General features: G+C 44.7%; 1 protein-coding gene across 2 annotated transcripts in view; it reads right to left on the bottom strand.

Moving 5' to 3' along the window:
* Positions 1–280: 280 nt before the first annotated feature.
* tbc1d32 (TBC1 domain family, member 32) overlaps positions 281–25,217 on the bottom strand; it is a 48,278-nt gene continuing 23,341 nt past the window's right edge. For both annotated transcript variants that reach the window (XM_029257640.1, XM_029257643.1), the window contains 11 exons: positions 20,349–20,471; positions 19,257–19,365; positions 16,933–17,026; positions 16,443–16,562; positions 14,235–14,318; positions 10,980–11,049; positions 9,569–9,684; positions 8,962–9,116; positions 7,676–7,816; positions 4,753–4,941; positions 281–598 (listed from right to left, as the gene is read on the bottom strand). In XM_029257640.1, the coding sequence (XP_029113473.1) occupies positions 431–598; positions 4,753–4,941; positions 7,676–7,816; positions 8,962–9,116; positions 9,569–9,684; positions 10,980–11,049; positions 14,235–14,318; positions 16,443–16,562; positions 16,933–17,026; positions 19,257–19,365; positions 20,349–20,471 (1,369 nt within the window). In that variant the 3' untranslated portion in view covers positions 281–430. The remainder of the gene's footprint in view (positions 599–4,752; positions 4,942–7,675; positions 7,817–8,961; positions 9,117–9,568; positions 9,685–10,979; positions 11,050–14,234; positions 14,319–16,442; positions 16,563–16,932; positions 17,027–19,256; positions 19,366–20,348; positions 20,472–25,217) is intronic.

Here is a 25,217-nt window from a genome sequence, read left to right as displayed (position 1 = left end):
ATACAAAGTGTCACTTAGAGTGACCAATTTATCTGAAACACACGGCTGTACACATTACATTTACTCATTTAGCTGATGCTTTTCTCCAAAAGCGACTCTTGTAATGTTAACAAATCTACAAGTATTTACCTGTTGATACAGCTGGGTAATTTTACTAGAGCAGTTGAGTAAGCACCTTGCTCAACTGTACTGGAGCTGGAGGTGGGACTCAAACCTGTAACCTTTGGGTCTAAAAGCAACAGATCTAATCACTATGCTACCAGTTGAACTGTGTGAAGAAACCAGAGCACCTGGGAAAAAAAACACACAGGACCAGAAGGAGAGCAAGCAAACTCCACAGGGACTGAGTAGGGCTCGAACCAACAGCCCACTGCAGAGCCCCGGCACTGTGAGGCACCAGGTCCACTCAAGTAGGTACTGACAGGTCCACTCACTGGCTCTCCATGTTCAAGAAAGTTCCAGGACTCTGAGTGCTATTTGCTGTGACTCCCAGCAGGAACGTCCTCATGTCCTCCAACACCACTGGCCTGTAGGTTCGTTCCAGACCTTCCATGAACTCCAGGTAGTCAGTTACTCGGAACCCCCTGATGGGCTCCTCCTGCAAGACATGATTGGGACAAATGAAAACTCAAAACAAAAGTGCTCATGAGTGTGGAGCTGAACATACAAGCACGCACACACAGACACACCACAGTATCTGACTCTCCGCACCGTATTCCCATATTAGCTGGATAAATATAACCACGGAAATGCGGGTGCCGCTGAGCATGTGTCCCTCCAGCAAGTTTCAGCGTTTCGTTTTACCAAAGCAGTACCGCCTGCGTGTACTTTGACACAACCTGTTGTGAAACTGGAAACCTCAGAGCCCCTGTATGACGCTTCCTGAAGCAGTGCCTGGTCCCTTCATCTTTTATAGACTCCTTACGTCAGGTGTTGACGCACCGGCTGCTCACCAAACCTAGTGGTGGAAGTCTTCAGCAAAACTGCTCTGTTTCTAAACATCACCCTGGGCCTTGTTCCTGATGTGAGGATGGGCTGTTAGTCCACAAGGGGGGGTGGGGGGTGAGATATATCCCACTCAAAGGGCTAATACAGCCGGTAATGTGGTGGACGTGGACACAGATTGGTAACCTGAAGGTTTGAGTGCGAGAAGGGCCCCTGCTGTTGTAACCCTGAACAAAGAACTAAAAATATTGATGTTAAAATGTTCCTGTAAAAGATCCAGCTGCACGAAACAATAAATCACAGCAGGCTTCAAAGTAAAAAAAAAAAAAAAATGTTCGCTGACTTGGTTAGAATAAACAGTGATAATAGGAGCTCAGTGCAAGGGCAGCTGTGATGTATATTTCTCACAAGCAGAACCCAGGAATGGCGAATGCAGCTCAGCAGATGGCACGGGAGAGGAGATAAACACGCCGTAGCACAGCACACTTTGCAGGACTATCTGCCTTAATGCGGTGCGACATTTTAACAAGAGCAATTGGATGGAGACCAGCTTGTACGAGACAAAAGGAATTTAATTTAATTAGGGTAATTTTAACAGCAAGCAACTTAATTTATGGCTTTGTGATTAGCCCTACTGTTACCATGTGTTTGAGGTTCATACTAAATATGAAAATGAAGAGCAAATTACACACAGCCCTGTGAATACAAATAAACACAAGCTCCATGTTCATATATATTTATATTGCGCATTACAAATAGTGAAACAAATACAAGATTGCTGAAGTCATGAAATGAAATGCAGGAATAAAATGCCCCAGATAAATATGAAGTGGGTTGAATATTGACAAAACACATGTCTGTGTATAAATGACACATTACTTATAGTTACATTTACATTTTTTCATTTGGCAGACGCTTTTCTCCAAAGTGACGTACATCTCAAAGTTAAAATACAACGTGTGCGTTACATTAGGAGAAAGAGACATGGTTGCAAGTACAGTTAGTTGGTTACTGGCACCATATGAACCAATGTTTATCACACGAGTAGCTGCATAAAACTCAGAATATTGACAATTCCTGATCATCTTCCTGTATAGAGCTGTGGTTTAGCTGGTTGAGTTGGTGGGGTTGTGGTAGTTGATGAAGGTGAAGAGTATCGAACGTGTGTGGAGGGGGGTGCGCCTGGGATGCCTGATTGCACTGTTGAGCCTTCTGGAGGTGTCTTGGGGGCAATTCAATGAAACACCTCAATGAAATACTCATGTTGGTGCCCGGCTGGTGTGGTTTGTTGGTTTGGCTGGTGAGTTAGGCTTGGTCTGCTGATTTGGCTTTGTTGGGGTTGGTTGATGGTGTTTTTTGTGGTTAGCCTTGGTTTGGTGGTGGATCAGATGTGGTTTGTTGGTTTGGTGTTGTTGGTGGGTGTGGTTTGTTGGTTTTTGTGTGGGTTAGGGTTAGACTTGGTTTGTTGGTTTGGTGTTTGTTGGTGGGTGTGTTTGATGGTTGGTTATTAGGCTTGGTTTGTTGGCTTGGTTTTGCTGGTGGTATATGTGAATAGTTCTGAGTTGATGTGTTAGATCTGGTCTATGTGAGTTGTTGGTTAGTTTTTTGTGTTGGTGGGAGTAGGCCTGGTTGGTTTCTGTTGGTGGTTGTGCTGTGGTCTGTAGGTCTGGATTTGTTGGGTGTAGTTTGGTGGTTGGTTATTGTTAGTGGGTTGGCTGGTTTGTTGGGTTAGGCTTGCTTTAGGTGTTTTGTTTGTGGGTGTGGCTTGGTATTTCGTATTAGTCAGTTATGCTTGGTTTGATTATTTGTTGGTGTGTTAAATCTGGTTTATTGGTTTGGATTAATTTTGGTTTGGGGGGTGGGTTAGGTCAGTTAAGTGTCTTGGTTTCAGGGCATGAAGATGTATGTCGGCTATGCTGGGTGTTCTCTGTGATTTTGGGATGGTGGGTGGACTGGGTCCTTGTGTGCAGCCATTAAAAAATATGCACAGGGTGTAACATCTTTTCCTGTGTATCTTGAATGTCTAATTATTATTATTTTTTTTGGAGATACAAACGTTTATGTACACTACAGGAGTAGCTGCATTAAGGCTTATCCGTGCATGATCAATAAAGTTATGGTACATAGACATTTACCTTTTACATGAACTTAAGAGATCATGGGCAAAGTAAGTCTGGAAGAGGTGATTTTTCAGACCCTCTATAGGACACACACACACACACACACACACACACACACACACACACACACATACTGTCACTATAGAGAAAAGTGTCAGCTAAATTAATAAATATAAATATATATACACACATACATATAAATTAAGATATATATGCATACTGTCACATACACAAATCCTACAAATATATGGCTTAATCTTTAATAACTTTTTTCCAGTTTGTGAGCAATTCTCAAGTTTGTCTTTTCTTTCAGCTGCGCCTGCAGGCACGCAAATCCTCGTACGAATAGCTAATTACGCCGAGTGAGGAAAATGGCCGAGCCTCCTTATCTCCCTGACACCTGAAAAGATTTGCACACACAATTAAACATTTAACAAGTTAATTGAAATGGAAATGGGAAGCCGGAGATACATCAGCAGGCGCCGTCGTCAGGAGGAAGTAAAGCGAAGGAGATGAAGAAAAGCGTCTTGGAGCGCCGCTTTGAACGCGCGGCGACAACTTGAGTGAAAACCCACAAATGCTATGTGGAGTGACAAGAAATTTCTTTTGAATTTTCAGGGAACAAAGGGAAGCTTTATTTGGGCTCGTTTCATGCCACATCTGAGTCACCCACAGCACATTCGTTTTGTGTCCTCCGCCGCATCTAACATCACGACGACAGCGAGCACAATTGTAACAAGTAATTTCCATTTCAATTTTTAATTCAGATGAAATATAGATACGCCGGCTGCTCTGGGATATGTACAAATGTACACAATTACACCTGACACTCTGCCTCAAAGTGTCTCTTCACTGCGCTCAGAGTGAACCTCACACAACTCCTGCAAAGTAACACGGTTCTCAACTTTACAAGTGAGCTGAGGACGCAAAGGATGTTATGTTCGGGGAAGCACAACGGTTCCCTGTAGTTTAAAAAAAAAAAAATCATAGCTTGTGTGATGAACTAGCCTTAAAATATATGTCACAAGTGCTCCTGAGCACGTGTAAAATACTATCAGGCAGGTGTTCTTTTAAAAGCTCAGATATGGGTGTTACGTGATGGTCGGACATTATGAGTCCAGATGCGAGAAACCATCCGACATGCAGACTTTAAGAGCTTAACCAAGTGACCCACTTTAATCCTTAGAAAGGCCTCAGCAAAGAGTCTGTGTGTTAGCAGCACTGAGTACAAGGTACAGAGTCTTTACACTATTGTAACGACCCCACGTTACTGTTTTAGGAGGGAAACTCCTAAATGTAAATAGTTGCATTATGGGAAATAATGTTAAATGTGAGTGTGCAACCACTGGGGGCACTTAGAGGGAAAATGGTGGGGTGACCGTGTCTAGCCTACTATCCTGCTGTCAAGACCTGTGCCTACTAGAGCCTAGGATCTCTAAGCCCCCAGATCCTTACTGAAACCATCTGCTGAACCACACTAGCCAGTATTTGTAAAATAGATGTTAATGAAATACAAATTGGTGAAAGACACAAAGAAGATGGTTGAACAAGTTTTTCCTCAAAAGGAACACACGAGACGGTGGTTAATACACTTTTTTCACCCATTCGGCACTATGCTATGAGCCGCCTGTGCTGTAGCGGAGGACGAGGGAAGATTTGGAGAGCTGTGCGTCTACGGCCGGCTCACCTTGAGGAACACCTGAAGGTCCTGCGCCTGCGCATGCTGCAGGATGCTCTGCTGCAGGTGTTTCAGCACGGCCACGCACACGTACACCTGGTAGTCGGGGCCCAGGAGCACACAAGTGCACACGTAATGGCAGATGTCCATCCAGTCTAGGTAATTCCAGAAACACTGGGACAGCCACTGCAGGCAGATCTGGGAAGAGAGAAAGAGCGTCATAGATCTGGAAAGGGAGAAGGGGGGGGAAGCTGGACGGAATCTGGGGTTGATATGAAGGTTAACAAAGCAAAGGCAGGGACAGGGACCATTAATGCCCCCAACACTATGGTAAAGATCGTCGGTACTGTGGTAATTACAGAGAAGCAGGATAATGATCAAACACGTGTATTGATAACGAACAGGAAGTGCAGGAATTACACACAGACAGTGAAGGGATTACAGAAAGATGCAGTGATAATGAACAGATGGTGTAATGACTATCAAAAAGTAGCTTGGCGATTACAAACAGGCAGGGTAGCGATTACAGACAGGTCATCTATCGATTATGAAGAGGCAGGGTAGCAATTACAGACAGGTCATTTATCGATTATGAACAGATAGAGCAGTGATTACGGAAAGATTGCACAGTGACCAGAGAGAGGTAAAGCAGCGATTACTGACAGAGAGGGTAGCAATTCAAACAGGTAGCACGGTCATTATGAACAGGTATTGTACTGATTATGGACAGGATACCCTAGTGATTATACTGGTATAGTATAGTATACTATCCACTAAGCTCTCCCTATTCACACCCTAGCGAAAAACATGAAAGCAAAAAGGTGAAGGCAGATGCGAAGTTTACCGCGTTACGATCCATTGCTATGTCCAGTTTACAACAGCTTTAAATATTGCACTGTAAACACAAACCAAAATACAAACAACCCCCCCAGTGTAGCTTTATGTGAGTTTTAGATCGTTCATCTAATCTACTCCCTGAAGCGCAGCCTCTGTCTATTTGTCATAAAGAGAAAAATCCATATAACCAACGAATGAACTTTATTACCATCTGAACTTAGACACAGATTAAATCTGCTTTTAAAGTATAAAGCATTACAGAGTTTTCTCATTTTCCACGCACCAAAAATACACTGAACCATTTCGTTATTTGCCTTTTTCGGGAACAAGTTAGGAATAGTTCTACAGATATAGCACCACTTCTCAGTAATCAGGAAATTAGATGATATTAGACATTTTTTTCAGCACTTCAGAGGTCACAGGAGCAGTAAGAATTCCTTTTCATTTTTTGTTACTATTTTTCAGAGAGAAGAGAGGCCTTTGGCCGTGAGAACGGGGACCCTCTTCTCGACGGTTCGCATCTCCTCTCGGCAGCCGCTGAGACAATTTCCCTCTCGGCGTTACGTCTGGTGACTTTCAAGTTATCTACCAAGAGCAGCAAGATTTAAGGAGGGTGCAGGAGAGTGCGGAACATGCCGGGCCTTCCTGATGGAGGCACAGCTCGATGTTAACGCTCAGAACTGCACCTTCTGTTCCAAGAGACCTTGGGTTTCAATACCGTTTCGATTTCGACTGGATCTTGACGATATCCGAGTGGAAAAAAAGAGAAGGATAATGTGAGGCCGACCTAAGAGGCACAATTTCACATTACTAGGGAGTGTTAAAATAAGGGTCACTGTCAAAAATCAAAAACATTTACATTTATCCATTTAGAGGGCTCTTTCCTCCAAAACGAAAAACAACACCACACATGTCGATGTCAAGCACGAGCTCATGTGAACATCACGTATGAAGTCATCAGTTCACCACAGACCAAACACAGTTCAAGCAGAGACCAGTGCAGTTCCTCCTTAATCTAAAATCCTGACTTGCAGAGAAAGCCAAAATTAGTCGATGTCAGCTTGTGCGGATGCTGACTAAGCTTCACTAAATTCCATTTAGTGCATGAAATGAACAAAATCATTCAAATAGGCACTCAATATAAAACCTGAGCCAAGGACAATATTACTGTTAGATCACTGTAATAGCGGTGACTTTTTTTTTTTTTGTTCTGGTGGGGACCCTTGCTGCAGTATTTAATCAAAGCAATAAATGAGATAATCTGAGCTAGTAAGAGACACCATTAAAATAATTGTCTTAGCATTAAGATAATCTGGCCCAGGGGAAACGTGTAACGTGAACAATGAAAACATAAATTTTTCTGGGAACAGACCATTGTGGAATTTTAAATGAAACAGCTTCTACTGAAGTGGCGATATTAAAACTTTTTAAAATTTATATTAAATATAGCTGGAAGAAAAGGTTATCCATTTTCTCAAGTTCCACCCTCTGATTCTGAGTAAAGATTATTTATCAACAATGCAAGAGGTCCAAAGTATCCCCCTGAGACGGGAAAGTTGAAATATGAAATGTGTCTGAAACCAAAAGCATAGAAGAAGTTCAAAGTCCGGAGGCAAAATGAATAAAAGAGGATCAAAGAGGTTTCAAGGAGGATTCTCACTTGCATACATTTCCACAAAGCTGCGATGATTAGGAAACATAAAAAGTAAATGTTTTGGCGTGGTAGGCATTATCGAGGTATTCCAGGCACGACTGCATGCCGTATTTGCGCGCCCTCCATCTACCAGAAATGTAGAGAAAGCAGCAGTGTAAACATGTCATAAATAAGGAAGTACTGCTTCGGGATGAATCGCATTCCCGAACGTTCTTGTTCTGTGCTGGGTACCATGGGTTGCCAGGATGAGGATAAGCCTACAGCAGAGGCGTGAAACTGGGAGGAGACCTGGGAGGAGTGAATCTGGACATGTGGAAGGTGGAGTGGGGGTCTGGACAGGAGGGGCTCATCTCAGCCCCTGAAAGGGGGGTTTTCAGGGGTACTTAGGAGAACTGAACCAATGTTTATAGAGGGTGGACAGGGGGTCCACGGGGGGGGTACCTGAGAGGGGGTGAACCCAGACATCTGGAATGCGGAGGAGACAAGTGGCACTTCTGCTTTGAGCAGCATCTCCACGAAATGGGCTGTGCACGAGTAGACGGGGGGGATCTCAGACCGTGCCAGCTCCTTTGGTAGATGGGCCTGCAGGGGGGAAAGCAGGCAGAAGAGCACATCGGAACATCAGCTTGCAGCCAGAAGGTTGGCGGTTTTGGGAGCGGTCGCTCTTGCACCCCTGAAGAAAATGCTGATTAAGCAAAACTATACCGAAATAAACCTGCGGAAATAGCCCGAGTTAGTTCCGAAAACCGAAAACAACTCCATCAGAGCATCTAAATAAATAAAAATAAGGGGCACAGTGCACCTTGGACATATCAGTTCTCCCATGCAGCAATATAACCAAATATGATTCTTCAAAAAAAACCGCAAGGCACCCTCAACACCTTACAAGTTTTACACGGAGAAATTTATACAAGTTGGCAAAAGCAAGGCAGTCCGTCACTGTTGTGAAAAACAGGTAAATATGTGTGTCTGACTTAATAGCTCGCTTCTTTCTTCTCCCGGATTCTGACGCTGCTGACCGCATCAAATCTGTGGATTCGCGCCCCCGCTTGGAAATTCTCCCACACGGAGCCGGCAATGTGCTTACTTTATATCCGGGTGCACCTCATACATTCTGATTTGCATGCATTGCTGCTCAAGCGGCAGAGGGAGAGAGAGAGAGAGATGGAATTGTAATCAGCTGTACAAACTCTTTTGTGGTGGCATTACCATTTCCCGGACAGAGCCTCCCAGCCGAAACTCTATTAACTGCGGCGCATTTGCAATCATCTGGAGAGAGATTGCCGTTTCCAAGTTTTATGAGGACAAAGATAATGACTACGCCACCGTAATCTCATCACATTCAACATTTCCATTAAGAAAACATGAGATATTAAGAAATTCTCAACATGGGTGGCAAGAATGGAGATGTAATTGATGATATAATCTCAACTCGTGTAGGTTTATATCTGCTATATATCAGGTATGGCAAGAAACTTGGGAGTACAATAGGAGGTACTCCACACGTGACATGATGAGTAGGATTATGGCTGCGCACACCTGCGACTGTGAAACGGCGGCATGTGAAAGAAAGGCACGTCCGCCGCACAACACCTCTGCCCTTGCTCCTCTTTACAGTCTGGATGAGCTGCAAATAAAAAATTTACAAACAAAAAACCGGCATGGAAAGGAACTGACAGGTTCAACCCGGCCATCTAGGAGCAGAGCGGAGGGGCTTTGGGACTAACCGCGGCGCGCAGTCGGGCCGGCCACAGGAAGGCAGACGCCAGCAGGCTGGAGAAGCGCAGCAGGAACCCCCAAGTCCGCTCCCTGTCCCCAGACATCAGTAGGAACGCGGTGGCCGCAAACCAGTCGTAGCCGGGGAAGCGTCCCCTCAGGCCGGCTGATGAGCGGTCAAGGATCCAAGGCAGGGCAGGTTGGACCTGGTCACGCAGTGGCAGATCTGGGGAGAGGCCTGTCACAATAGGGGCCAGCCAGGGGTGAGGCATCACAGCCCTCAGGTGATGGCCACCTTCATGAGCCCACACCATGATCCGAGAGCGTGGCTGCACAGACATTTGTATCCTGACCCGGCAACAGAGTAAAGAGCAGCCTTCAGGCAAAGCTGCTGCAGTTCTTCGTTTCCTGATTCTACCGAGGACTGGAGTCGTCAGCGCTCCCGTGTTTTCCCGTCCTGGATCACTGCCTCGCTGCCATTTAGATAAACACAATGAGGCCTGCAGGTAAAAGCCAGGATGTGTGACCCTGTAGCTCTAATTACACTTATCTGAGAAAGAGGACCTCCTGGGGACCTTTGTCACGCCAACAATTGTCAGAGGCAGCCGATAAGGATACAGAGGGTGGACGTGGTGTGGGCCTGCTGGTCGGAGGACGAATGCCGGCAATGCGTCACAAGGAGACACAGGTCCCGTTCGCTGCCACCCTCCAGCAGCCCCAGGTGATCACCGTACCTGCGGGAGCATCCGTAAAAGAATTCCAGATCCAACAACGTAACCCTGGTGGTCCTCTGCAAATAAAGTGTCTGCCATTCCATTGTTCTTTAGAGAAGTTTCCCAAAGACAAAAATACCACAGTGGTCAAAATGAGCCCATGTGGTACCAGCCCTCGAGGATTATCGGTTTTCTCGCTTTCTTAAATAGCCTGCTGTTTCACATTCGTTATTTCTCCGTCATTGTTACCATACGCTAATCGCATCGATACAACAATTTTTCTGTATAAAGGGTTTTGGGTCTGGACGTGAGTTCCAGCAGAGTCTGCGTGGAGGTTCCGTGTTCTCCCTCTGTTTGTGTGGCTTTCCTCTGAGTGCTCTGGTTTCCTCCCAGAGTCCAAACACTTGTTTCAGGTGAACCGGTGACACTGCATTACTTCCAATGTATGTATGATTGCCCTGTGATGAACTGGTGTCTTGTCCAGGGTGTACCATGCACCATGCCCTATGTTTCTGGGATAGGCTCTGGACCATCCAAACCTCAAACAGGATGAGTGGTTGGTGATAATGTGTGAAATAAACCTTTATTTTACCCTTAATTAATGAGGTATGGCAACATTTACATTTCATTTTTTAACTGATCCTTTTCACCTGTGTAACTCACAATGTTAGGCTACTTACAGTTATTTACCCATTTATACAGCTGGGCAATTTTACTGCAGGAATTCAGGGTAAGCACCTTGCTCAAGGGTATTATTTTTACTGTATCAATTCAAGGTAAATACCTTGCTCAGGGATCTAACCCTGCTTCCTTCGACTGCACAGCTGATCAGTATACTCCACTTGCTGCCCCCATATACAGGGGTGGAATGACCTGCACTGGTTATGAAAGTAGGAATTCTGGGACAGAAACTGTAAAGCTCACAACCTGAACCGACCGCTTCAATAAAATAATTCAGCTGCATAAACCATAAACTCATTTAAATCCCACGTACAAAGGCGTACGCTATGCAAATAATGCAGCACTAATTGTAACTCATTTGCGGCACTTCACGTGGTCCAAATCCTGCCCACGTTGCTTAATTAGAAGTTATTAATCACGGACGGCCTGCATTAGTATGCATCTCTAGATAAGCATTTCCTCATCACCCTAAGCCAATATTTAAATGAGTTCACTGCAAGTTTAGCTATCAAACATGAATTCCTGAGAAAAACGAAACCGGATATTCTGTAATTCCACGAATAGTTTCAGGTCGTTGCTGACAGTTACTTCTTATTACGGGGGCGGTGAGGATGAGGATGCAGACGAAGGAGTACCTGATGGTCAACTGGACACCCAGCTGCTCCATGGGGGTCAGGCTCTGGGGGGTGACGGTGCTGTCGCCCCCTACGGGACAAGGTGGGGAAATTACAGGCGGATTGCAGATGTGTTTCAGTTGGATTATGAAAAACACTGCCAGGAGGAGCGAGAAAGAGCAGAACGTCTCCACGTCTCCCAGGTAACCTGCCAACACAAACTGAACACATTCGAGACGGAATCCCAAGTTTACTCAGCATTTACACTACGATAAATGTCCAGCAGGCATTTGGAAGCTGTTCTTGATGGGTGTGATGCAGTAAGTAAACCTCGTGAGACTGTTGAAACCCTCTCATCCGCAGCCATTTCTGCCGTACTGCATTCATGATGGCGGTTACTGTAGGCGCCAACACAAGACGTCCTCGTTCTGCCACTCTTTCGTTCTGGCGGATGAGATGGGGAAAAACATTCCAGAGTAGCCCGGAGGCGTGCGGAGGGTGGGGGGGGTTTAAATGGACAGGTCCGGCCCGGGTGATGGCAGGTCCCGTCCCGAGCAGACTGCAGAGCCGACTGTTAACGTCAGTCACGGCTGATGACAGGAGCCGCTAAGTGAGGTGAACGGCGCGGACTCTGACAGCTTCTCCCCTGACGCATCATTTGGCGGGAAGAATAACAAAAGTGAGTGGGAGTGAGGTGGGGTGGGTGGAAAAGGAAGGAAAAGGAGAAAAATGCAGAAAGGGAGAGACTGACAGTGCATTCTCAGGCATCTTTTCTGTCTGAAGTTCCTCTGCTTTCTTCTCACCCCGTGATCCCTTTCCTCTGATTGCGAAGCACTGCCGGACATTATTGCGCTGCTTTCCATACCCTTATCGTGGCCCACTTCGTTTTTTTTTTTTTTTTTTTTGTGTTTGTTTGGAAAGGGAGACGTGTGGCAGGAAGGAGCTGATGGCCTGAATATACATTATTTGTCTGGACATTAGAGTCAAAGCACATGGGTACGGCCTAGAGAGGACATCTCACCTTTTATGTGACACATTCGTCTGGGTATTGCAGAGCTCCTGTCAGCTTATTGTATACACCAACTATTATTATTATTACTATTATTATTATTATTATTATTATTACTACTTTGTAAGAGTACAGGAGCTTGCAAGGTTATTACTCTTTGTAAGAGTGCAAAAGTGAGGCCCACATTAGGTCCATTTGTTCACAGGTCCTCATGAGATTTTTCTGGAAATGCACTCAAACAAAAAAAAACAAAAGGAAAAAAAGCATGCAGGGGGACAGGGAGTACTTCAACGTTTTTTGATCACTTTCAGTAAAGCCGTTATCTGTCCGGTGATTCTGTTTATTGTGCTACACAAAAAAAAAAAAAAAAAGCTTAATATTTGATCACAGCATTCTGAGAATGGAGGTCTTGAAAGTTTTTACACACAACAAAGTTGCCCATAAGACAACGCAATCACTGCAAAACTGACTCTTTCTATACAAACATTAATAATTTATCTGTACCATTAATGCACCTCGCTGTGTATTTCTCTGACGGTAAATACGGTAGAATTCGAAAGAAGAGATTACGTTTATCCTTTCCAATTCACAATAAGAATTTGGATTCCGACAGCTAGAAGCCTTTAGTGGATGATGGCATCATAATGGTATGTTTATGTATGAACCATGTTAACGTATTAAGTCTCTTGTGGAAAAAAACTCATTAAATATCTTCAGAGAGGAAACGGCTCATCTGCGCGCCACAGCGAAACGACCCATGTCTGTCACGCCGTAGACAGTTAACGCCGCTTGTGACGATCGTTCCGGAAAACGCATCGTTTTACTTTTGATTTGGTCTCGAAGGAAGGGGGCAACAGAGGAGGGTACAGCTGTCGAATTTGTTGTTGAAGGACGAGCTCTGCATTTTCATGAGCGGGGCAGTCTCTGGGCGCCCTCGGTCCCAACAGCAGAGGGGACGGAGCAGCTCTCCCACTGGCCTACCGAACGCCAGCAATTATTACCCACCCCGCTGTATCTCCTCGCAATCTTCACAGTTTATCGCATCTAATGCGGGCAGTCGCGCTGACGCCTGGCGAACCGAAGCAGTAAAGAGCATGCAGCATATATGAATAAGGAAGTAGGCCGGAAGACATTAAAAACGACACGACGGTTGTTAATACGTTCGTCTCGATGAAAACCCGACGTGACACGGCGCGTAAGCACGAGATGAAAAGCGGACTGTGCGGATTGAGGTAGCTCCGGTACCACCCAGGGACGTCGCTTTTTGTGAACGTATGCGCATTCGATGGAACTGGCAGACCCGCGCTGGCGTGGGGAGATTATTTAGGATCTCAGCGAGCGGCTCATTTACCTACGGATTAATCTTTCACGTCGGCGATTTTCAAAGTCTTCATCTGAAACGCTTGAAATGCCCTTGACGGATTCTTAAGAATATTGCTTTAACTGAGGGGCCTGTGCTGGAAAAATGACTCAGAAATGTACTAAAAGACAGAATGAGTCTGTCTTATAATGGGGAGATGACAGCTTCAGAACAAAGGGATTTTGGGGGGGAACTGAATCAAGACATTAACCAGGACTGGGAAGTAAATTAAAGGTACCGTTCAAACAGAGATGGGAATAATGTTTTTTTTTTTTTTTTTTTTTTTTAAACACTGGATTCATCCTCCAGATAAAACATCACTGCGCTTGGAGGTTCGCATCTACAACACGATCACATTATTTTTCCAGTGCAGATCTCCTGAATAAATTAAAACCCAATGGATCCCACACTATGTATGTATTCTTTCAAAGTTATTTCACTCTGAGAGCATCCAGTCTGCTGAGGATCACCCACTCAGGCAGCTTTTAAATATATATAGTAAATACTATATATTATATTAGATAAAATAAAAATAATTATATGTAGTGAATACCGCTTTAATGCATAAATAACAAATATAAATGTAGGTAAATATATAAAAATTTTCAAAACTAAAAAGCAAATGCCATATTATATGTTGCAGGTAACATAATACTCAAAGGGTTATATTAGTGGTGAGAAACCTGGGCTCTGCCACTGTACCTATTATACCTATAGTACCACAGTAGATACCTTGCTGGATAAATAGTTAAAGGAATGAAACAGCAAACTCAGCCAGTTGATTTCTGTAAAATTCTGGCAAGCAGTTGTTTATTATGACTGGGAACAGCTGTGGGTGCAGCGTTGCTCTTTTACAGCCTGCTGAGAGCATGGAGGCCGCTGGCCTTTGAGGAGCTCCCTTACTCACCTTTGAACTCCGCCAGCGGGAAGAAGCAGTCGGACGGCGAGGAGGACAGGTGGAGCACGGTCGCTTCCAGCAGGTCGGCCATCCCTGCGGGGACGCGGGACAGAGAGGAGGTTAGCGCTCGCTGACGTCTCAGGGCATTTTGGCAGAACCGCGTCCCCTTTACCCTCCCCTCAGCACGAGGCCCACGTGACACCATCACCTGTCCCCTTTGTCTATTCGCATCCACCCGCACGCAGGGGTAGCACCCCTCGACGCGTCCCCGCCTCTGAGCGGTGGCATCGGCGCCTCCCTTCTCCTCTCCTTCCTCCACTGCCGAAATGAGTATCAAAGGAGCATTCCGAAAGGTTTCAGATGCTGCGCGCGGGAGCCATCCACCACCGCCGCTTTCACCGAGCAATCAACCCAGCTGTATGAGTAGCAAATGAAGCATTATGGTCCAGGGCACGATCCCTGCTGGTGAGGTATCATGTTAATGAAAAGGGGCTCAGCGATGCCTCGGAACGACAGACCGGTGCACTTCACAACAGCTGGCGTTTAAAGGGAACATTATGTACCCTAATTCCATTTCACATGTGGGAATGGAGGTAAACTGCGAGCCATTTGGAGATGACACGTGTCGCCTGCTATTATCCCTCCAATGAAGCGGAGTGCTCATCGATCACGGGGTTTGATCGCCTCTCAGTCTGACGTTAAGCACTTCTGCCACGAGAAAATCAGAGTTACTATGTTTTTACCGTTTATTATTAACTTACTTCCCTGATCCTTTTCTCCAAAGTAACTGACAACGGTAGGTTTGTAGGCTAAGCTACTTACAGTGATCTGTGACTTCACACAGCTGGGTAATTTTTACTGTATCAGTTGAAGGTACATAGGGGGGCATGGTGGCATGGCTGTGTGGTGGGTCTGGGGTTCGAGTCCTGCTTGGGGTGCCTTGCAGGGGACCGGCGTCCCGTCCTGGGTGCGTCCCCTCCCCCTCCGGCCTTGCGCCCCGTGTTGCCGGGTTAGGCTCTGGTTCACCGTGACCCCACTCGGGGTGACAATTCAGGGTACGTACCTTCATCAAGGGGCTTAGTCCTTTGATTGCAAGACAACAGCTCTAACCACCACTCCCCCTGCTGCACATATGGTAAATGTAGTTTAAATATGCATGCTACAAGGTCACTAACGTCTCTCTTGCCATTTTCAGAGGCAGTAAATAGCAGGTCACGTGGTCTCCATGTCTTTGTTGAGCTGTGAGGCACATTGTTACCGTCTGCATTCATTTTTAACGACTGCTAAAGGCAGTGGTTGCAAGACATATGACTGACGTGCAATGCCACTTTTTTTTGTTTTTTAACCTGCTCTGTGAGATGTGAAAAAACGTTAATACTGCAGACTCTGGAGAGGAGCATTTGATAAGCAAATAAATCATGTAATGGACATATTAATGTTGCTATCAAGGCCTGACCTAGTTGAGTCATCCCACATTTATCTGTTCTTGATTTTGAAGTGTCGGGTATTGGGTAAAGATACACATGATATCAGATCTTAAAAAATGCCCAGCTGGAAGTTGCGTTTATCAACCAACTAAGAGCTGGACCACCTAAACAGAATGAGACTGTGCTCAGATCTAGAGAATCCCTTTAAGAAGCCAGCTTGACACCTGCAGCAGGGGATGCGTTTACGGCTCCAGTGCAATACTCTGCCAAGCCTGCCTTACGCATCCGGGCCTCCGCATGTACTGCTCTGTGGATCATCTGCATCGGCTCCTCGGGCCAGAATAGCTTCCCGCCAACATAACAGCAACACAGAGCGACAACAAATGTAAAAACTCAAGGTAAACTGAACAGATCCACATTTAAAAGCCACTGATACAAGATTCAAAACCTCCAGCTGTGCCAGATTTATTAAATCTCCAGATATAATACAATAAAACAAACTAGTTAGGAAATCGTGTAAGTAGGCACTTATTAATCCGTCGCCTGTAATGGAGCTGTAAAAACGACTGCGCTGCTTCATAAGAAATAGTACACATAAAAAAATTATGTCGTATTAATCTTATTTTTTGATATTCTGTAATAACAATATTTTCCCAGAAACATATTGAAATGAAGTACTGTAATACATTACTTGAGTGGTCAAAAGTGGTATCAAGTTAAAAAGGATTAAAATGTCATTGGTAACACAGATGGCAAGAGCTCACACGCTGTTGTACGTTGTCATACGCACCATTTGTAGTGAGATGGCTGGGCTGGGAGGTCATGACTTTAACATACTGTAACCGGCACTGATCCATCTGCTTCCTCTCAGCACCTTTCCAGGAGGCAAGGAAGTGGCTCATTTCGGTGTCTGAAACAACAGTATTGAGAGGAAAAAGAAGTCAAAGCCTGTTCATCACCATCCTTATTTCCTCTGGGCTCCTGCCACCTGGTGCAATAAGGAGCAGCTTTAGCGGGGAACTCGAGAAGGCGAACATCGGGAACAGCTGTAACACCGCTTTAGAAGCGAGTAATAAGACAATGACATGCAGACACGCATCACTCCGAGACATGTCATTAGCGATTCTTCTGGATTCTTCCCCGGGAGTCTCCTATTTGTGGGACATCATAGGGCTGCGCTCCGTTCCTCAAGTCTTCCTCATCAGCTGACCTGCAGCGTGTCGGCGAATACATTGGCACACTTAGATCTCGATTTTCCCTTTCGAGGGATCGGCACATACCTCCTTTTGTTCGTGGCATCTTGGGAATATCGGGAATGTAACATTTGGGCAGCGGGTACGAGGAGAACATGGGCCACGGATAGGGGTCGGCGCCCTGGAAAGAAGAGCCATGAATATGGAATGGAGTGAAGTTTTCTCTTTTCTCTGTTTCTCAGCTCTGGGGTTATTTTTATTTTTACTGGAGCCTCTGAAGACAGCAGTGAATTCATAAAAACAGCAAACACTTTACATGGCACTGCAGTAATGTCAATAACAAGAACTTTTTTCAGTTCACCATATTCAGTGCTGGAAAAAGTACACGAAAGTATGAAGAAACACACTTTGTTCTTCAGGATAGCGTTTTATACAAAATATGCCTTGTGCAAACTAAGAAATAATAAAGTACTTTTTGCAAGTGACATGTCTTGCAGTTATTATATCCCTTCAATCTACTTTGTTTCGGTTGCCGGAAACATGAGCCCAATTAGTTCAAAAATATTTATAGTGTTTCTGCACTTGCCCTTCCCTTTGTTTGCTGTTTGCAATAATGAGCCAACACCAAATACAAATAAGCATTTACTTATCCGTTTTTAACAGACATTGCTGTCGAGAATTAATCAGAATTACATATTTCATTATCTATAAAGTATCTGTTTCAAAGTAATATAACGCCATACTTTCTATAGAAAGTCAAAGTAATATATTTGTTTGATGAAAAAAACAAGCACTATGTAACACATGAATATTTTTCAGTTACGTGCCCAACACTATAGCACATAGTCATTATATAATATATTATCATCTATACGTCTGTTATAGGTATCGGCTTGTGCAGTGCTGGGTTGTAATGGTCCAGAACCTAGCCTGGAAACAAAGGGCACGGGAGAGGGTACATTCTGGGGAAAACACCAGTCCATCACAGAGCAATCACACATGCTCATTCACTCAAACACACACACACACACACACACACACACAGGGCAACTTAGTCACCAGTTCACCTGAAGCACATGTTTAGCCAGTGGGAGGAAACCAGAGCACCTGTGGGAAATCCACACAAAAGTGGGGAGAAGATGCAAACTACACACAGACTGAACCAGATTCGAACCCATGCCCAAACCCACAGTCCATGAGAGATGAGGCACCAGCACTGCCCACCAGGCCTTTGTAACCTCTATTAGCCTTCATTTATCTGATATACAGTCTTTCTCCAAGATGACTTACAATGTCAGACAAGAATTTTTATAATGATTTACCCAAACATACAACATGGTGTTCTTACTGTATCAGTTAGGGCCGAGTCCCTTGACCGAGGGTACTAAAGCAGGAGTGGAGACTCAAACCCGGGACCTTCTGATCGCAAGGTGACAACCCGCTACCGCTACACTGCGCACTTCCTCCAATTCAAAAACATGCATAGATTTGAAAAGATGTTTCAGTAATGTACGCAGTATGAAGCTGTTCATGCCGATTACTGATACGTCGTTGAATAACCACCCTCCAACCTGCGGTGCTTTCACATATGAACGGCCCTCTGCAGCAGTCTCTGCAGCCGCCTGCTACATAACAAAGGACCCCTCGCCAGCGTTGCCGCAGCTGCGCAGCGATGTTGGACTGGTGACACCCATAGGTTCCTATTAACACGGGAGCGATGACGAGCCGTGCAGCGTAAGCCGTGCGGGGGCCCAGCCGAGGCTCAAAACCACACACCAAACACCAGCGTCAGCAGCCAAGACACCTTCTGCAATTAAGTTTTTTTTGCACAGTTCGGGGAAAAAAATTGTTCAACATAAATAACGGTGGCCAAAAATTACAGCCTGCATAAAATGACTGACAGGTTCACAAGAGGACTGCTTGGGAAAAGTAGACACATTTAAGCAGCAAAGCACAGAACTCAATAAATACTTAGTATTCGACTTATAAAATTCTAGCTGATTTTAATCTGCCACGCACATATAAATCCTCCTGAGGCCTTTTCAAAATCACCAGCAGAGCTGAAAAATAATCTTTATATTTCCTTCCATCACTTGTAATTTAATTTTTTATTTGCAAGAAGGGACAATAAGCACATCTTCTCCAGCGGCACAAGTGGAAGGAGGCAGGAACTGGAATTAAATCCAATTTGTGTAATTAACATCTCTGAGATGAAAACGAAAAAAAAAAAAAAAAAACAGGCTGTGATGTTTAAGTTCAGTGTTAAAAAAAAAACTGAAAGTGAAAGGGAAGAAAAATGAGAAGAGCAGAAATGGTCAGATTGCCATTTCAATGGAATTTATTCTATATGCGTGCGTGTGCGTGTGCGCTGTGCCATATACACTCATGTTCACGTTGGAGGGCACACTGACCTTCTCCAAGGATCGGGGGGGCAACCTCCTTTCAGACGGACCCCCCACCATGCCCATGCGCACCAGGATGTGATTCCTCTCCACAGACAGGCCATCTATGATGAACTCCCTGTGGAAAGACGACTGGAACATGGCATGACCAAGACAATCATCCCTGTTAATAAGCTAATAAGATAACTAACTGATAAAATGTAAATCAAGTTATGGATTAAAACTAAGACGATGACAACAACAACAACAACAACAACAACAACAACAACAACAATAATAATGCAGCATGCCGAGGTGGCCCGGGGAGGGGGCGGAGACGGGGGCAAAGCAGCCACAGCTGGGGCTGATTACACTCTCTATTTTTTCCCCGGTGCCCAACAGTAGAGAGAAGAGATCGAGGAGGAGAACGAGACAGAGACGAACCCGAGCTCGAACCCGATCCCAGAGACGATTCCCGTGTCCCGACTGTCCGGACTGACCCGACTCTCCCAGAGCCCCTGACCCGCACGAAATCTCATCCTACCTGTTCCCTGGTCCCCCTTTTCCATCCCATTCCTTCTCCCCGCTCTAAAGGCAAATAAAAGCCTTCATCGACGGACAACTGCACCTCTTGTCTCCTGCCTCTTACAAATAATAATAATAATAACAATAATGTGATCTGATGTCAGTGTGTATTCTAGGTATGCCAAAAGGCACCATTAATGTGCACACCAGAGAAACCAGTTATTGGTATGCGGCAGAAATCAGCTGAGCCAATTCTCATACACTTTGCCCAATATTGAAGAACTACTTCTGCACACTTACTCTGTCACAAGGAAGATTCAGCAAAATTTAAATTCATAACCAATGAAGAGAGCAGGAACATCCATTACTGAAGCACTCAAAAAAAAAAATTAAAAAAAGAAAAAAAAAAAAAAAATCAAGCTTTCTGCTGCCTCGAGCTGTCTTTCAGGGTTAGGGTTTGGAGGATGGCAGACATTATTTTACTGTAATAAGGCTGACGAGTTTTTCTTATTTTATTTGAAAAGAAAGTGAGTGTCGTCCTTCAACACATGCTAATGAGAACAACCGCAGGCGGTGAAGTAGGGCAGGCGAACCAACCGTTGGCCCGTAGGTGGGTCACTGGTGTTGTCCTTCTGATTCTGGAGCAGTGTTTCGGAGACTCTGTACTGGGACTCCAGAAGCAAAAGGGAATCGAGGCTGCAGCACATCGCACTCAACAACCTGAGAGGGAAACGCAAAGAGGACACACATCGGTTCAGAAGAAAAGAAACTTCATCTGACACCAGGCTTAGAACACCATCTCTAGGATCTGTGGTCTGAATAACCTACAGCACCAGTGTAAAGTGTGAGACCAGTCACTAAAAACTACTTTTTACCCCACGAGGCATTTGGATAACAAGTTAGACGAGAAAATCAGCCAACATGCGTGACCAGCTCCTCAGCAGCAGTTCCCAGAGAAGAGGGACACTTGTGGGTTGATTTGCTTTCAGTGTCCTGACCAGTTCCTCCCATACAAGTATTGGCCAGGTTGACCAGGTGTCCTCAAACATCTGACTCTTTCTACAAGTCGAAAGAACTACCCTGCAGGGTCTGTAGTGTAGCTGTTCTGTATTGTAGATTTTTCCCCCTCCAAAAGTTAAGACAACATCTGACGTTATCAGCTTTCATGTAACACATGCAATTATCTTCTACAGCTGTTGTCATATTAAAGCCGCTAGAAGGCAACAAGACCTTACATATGCAATGTGGCAGTGTTCTAAAAAAATGCATACTGAACTCATTTATTCTCTCTCTGAGTGCTGTCAAGTTGGTGCCCACTCATGGTGACCCAGTGACCATGATGGCTCTCCTCAATAATGTTCGGTTTTCACTCGGAAGAATATTTATTGATAGAGTGGTATCCTTAGCTGTACCGTATCAACTAATTTATTATTAAATTGGCATTATTAAAGGTTTCCACCAAGTAAGCGTTAATACTAAAAAATGTTTAACTATTATTAACCATCATTTTGTGGAAACCACCTTTAGCAATAACTAATTCAATAATAATTTAGTTGAAATGGTAACAACCGTTAATTAAAGCACACCTTTATCTTGGGAAACTTAGTGTTAGGCAATCAATTTTATGAAGATTTAACCACTTTTACAGCAGGGATATTCTTATTGCATCATTTCAGGATGAGCACCTCGATCAAGGGTACTACAGCCAGACTGGGGATTCAAACCTGGGTCCTTCAAGCGGAAGGATGTGGCTCTAACCACTACTCCATGTAATTTACGAAATGTTCACGACTGTCCCCAAAGACCGATAAACGTTACACCATCTCCGATGGACCTATAGGGCAACTGCTTAAGTGCAGCGCTAGAAACATTTCGATTTCGAGCACTTGACTTAAAATCGCTTTGTGCTCAGCCGAGCCGAATCGCCGTCCCAGGCCTGCGAAAGTAGACCTTTTTTCTCGAAGATTGTGCAAAAACTGTAATTGGTTTCTGCTCTCCTGACTTATTGCCTGGTAAATGAAAGGGCTCCGCAGAGGGGTAAACCAAAAGGGGTTTGCATAATGGAGAAAATGAATCCCTAACCGAACTGAAGAAATGGATTTCAACATTAACTTGCTCATCGTAGGAGTGATAAATTGGGAGAAGGCGGCACTGCAAATAACATTGTGGGGACATTGTGTATCTCCCGAAAAACATAAATCGGACACAAAAGGGGACCAATGGAGTGGGGAAACATTCAAGGCCCTAGCGCCGTCTCTAAGTGCCACTTTGTTTCCCGCCTAACGGCTCCTCATGCTGCGGCCTTGTTACGATGGCCGGCCAGCGAGAGCATCCAGGGACGGCGCTCAGCAGAGCAGCAGACACTAGAAAGCATCGGCAGCGGCATCATCTCAGTCGCTTAGCATGCTGTAAGACTCCATTCAGACTCCATTCAGCCTTTAAAGAGGTGCTTATGTTAGACCAAAGGGAAGCTTTTGACATCTGCGTTCCCAAGGTAAGGTTTGTTAAGTGGACAACTGCAGTGTTTCCAAGGGTTTTTGCAACTTTTTACTGAGGTCACACCTCATGATTATGCATAGTATTTTTTTTATTGTACTGGCATATATTTTACGAGGAAAGCTTTGGTAGAGCTGACTTCGTGCTTTGGCTGGTGGACCTCGATCAGTGTGTAGCCGGCAGTGACTCTGTATCGCAGCGACTTGTAGGCTCTATTTGAAGGATGGCTCCAAAAAAAGCCAAAACGCTGCCAAGATTTCAGGGATGAATGGGAATTTACAGACCGGGATGGCGGTAGAGGGAGCTGGAGGAGACCAGCATTATGGAGGCGTGGTCATATGTTTAATAATAAGGAGGGAAAGTTCAGATCGCACCCATCTCCGCACATTTCTCCTGAATCTAAGAAGCAACTCTGTTCAAAAACCATGATTGCTATCATTTCGTTTTCTGAGAAGGACAAAATTATCTCTGAGTAACGGTTCATGCAAATTGCGCCGAGCCGATTTGTAAACAGGAAACACTCCTCTCCAAAACAAGCGTTCTTAATTGATCCATTTTGCATATTTCACAGAACGAGCGTATCCAGGGGGACCTGGGTTCATCTCTTTCATCTGGATGTTCTTCCACTACAAGTCTTTTGCTCTCAACTTCCAACTGGAGCAAAAGAGCAAAAAAAAAAAAAAAAAAAAAAAAGCACACATAATTTATTTTTGTTTCAAAATAAAAACAGGGCCTCAAGCACAAGCTAAGTACAGACCATACAGTTCCTTCCATTTTTTTTTCCTCGTGCGCCATATGAAAAGTTTATCTTAATTACTAACAACTTGATAAAGTTTTGCTGAAAAAAAAAAATTCATTTGCCACAGCAATGAATAATTTCCTAAGATCTTGTCAACTGCATCTGCGTGCTTTTGATTTGATGGCTGCAATCAATTAGAAAAACATTAAGAGTGAATGGGGTGCTATCCAAGACCATTTGGGCCATTAATTCTGTAACAACATTTCCACATCGAGCTCCTATCTTGGTGAATATTATGTACGGTAGAATAAACACTAACTCTTCTCTTTTCACGACCGCGGCAGTGAAACTGCAGTAACATTACAGGTTTGAAAACATTATTACCAGTTAATTACTCAATAGATACAGACACCTGATGCCATTTACATGACTTATGGATACTACGACACTCTGTCTCCTCATCTTACAAGCACAGCGACCGGAAGTCTGTTCGCAACTCAAATTCACTGCGGAAATGAGGTCAGTTCAGGTGTCCCACGGTCCTCTTCTGTTTGGGTTTTACCTGCTGCAGCTGGGTGGGTAAATTGAGGTAGCTTTTCCTTTGCAGAATCAATCATTTTAGGAAACGGAAGTTGAAAAAATTTAAAAATGGAAAAATGTTTGCATCTTTGAATGTTTGAAACTCGAGCACGAGGAGCCAGTGTGCACTTCAGTTCGTGTGGGGTAGCGGGTAGTTAGTGATAGCTCGTGCTTAGAGCCCAATTTAAATACCCTGGTTTGAACTCCTGCTCATACTGTGGCACCCTTAATCTAGGTCCTTACCCTGAATTGATACAGTAAAAGTTACCGAAGTATGTAGGCTAATGGAGAAATCACTGTAAGTAGCTTAGTGTGCAAACCTAACATAGTAAGTTGCTTTTGAGAAAAGTGTCAAGTAAGTGAATTAATAATAAATGGTGAAAGCATGGTAACTCTAATGTGTTTCTCCTCATGACAGATGGCAGACAGCAGTGCTTAATGTTAGTCTGAGAGGAGATCAAACCCCATGATCAATGAGCACTCAACCTCTGTAACTATCAGCTCTATGAAAGGGTAAATCACTGTAGCGGCTTTAGTGTACAAACCTCGCCTTGCGCATCGCCTTGGAGAGAAGTGTCAGAAAAATTAATAAATATTAATGTGTACGGCGTGTGATTTCCCGCTGCGCTTCACACGAGCCAACAGAACAACAGCGTTTTTACTCATACCGCTGATACTTTGTGCCCACACGACCTCAGCACCGTCACATGTCAACATCTCTAGAAAGACACTTGTTCAACGTGCAGGTAAAATATGAATATTTGGAGGCGACGCAGTGCTATGAAGTACACAGAAAACGGAGGCGGACCGGATCCCGATGAAAGGCAGACCCGGGTTCGGCATGAGGCGCGCGACAGACGATGCTCTTCCCATCACCGCGGGCCACTTCCGCGCCCAGGAAGAAATACGGCCCCTCTTCGCTGAGTAATGGAGTCCGCGAGCCCCGCGGTGTGCGGCACCGTGAATTATTTATACACTCGCTCCTCCGTAAGGAAAATAGCCTGTTTGATCGCAGGGTTTTATATACCCATAAATACCCCAGATGCCACACTCACACGCTTATGTTGTATCCACTTAACTCTTTTCTTTGGGTGGGGGGAGTTACTTCCTTTCTCTCCTGCATCCGTCTCATATCTTCATTCCGTTCTTGACCTCGAAAGGCAGACTCAGCTCTAAGGCATTTTACTGTGGTGATTCACCCTTGTGTGCAACAGCATGATGAAGGTGATGATGATGAGGAAGCCTGCTCTGAAGAAAGGCAGCAGGAACTAATCGGGAAGCAGGCAGGTCCCGGTTGGACAGATCCAACAGACAGACCCCGACCCCACCCCGACATACACCACTAGCCACCATGTGCCCAGTGCCTGTCTGACCGGAGGGGATGGAGGACCCGTACTGACCACAGCTGGGCTAAAGGCCACTTGTGGAAAAAGGACAACGAACAGGCACAGTGCTGAATGGGTTCTGGGACTGACACAGCTGAGCTCTAACCATGTGGTGGCAGCAAAACCACATGTGACCATCTGGAAGTGAAACACTGTGGTACAAAATGCCCATTGGGATGTTTTCTACTCATAATAAAAATTCTCACTTGCTGTAATACAAATAGCATTGCTGTTTAGTTTTAATAGTAGTGTATATACCACACTGTA

The sequence above is a fragment of the Scleropages formosus genome, chromosome 1, assembly GCF_900964775.1.
Source record: "Scleropages formosus chromosome 1, fSclFor1.1, whole genome shotgun sequence".
Lineage (NCBI taxonomy): Eukaryota > Metazoa > Chordata > Actinopteri > Osteoglossiformes > Osteoglossidae > Scleropages > Scleropages formosus.
This window is presented reverse-complemented; position numbering and strand designations above follow the sequence as displayed.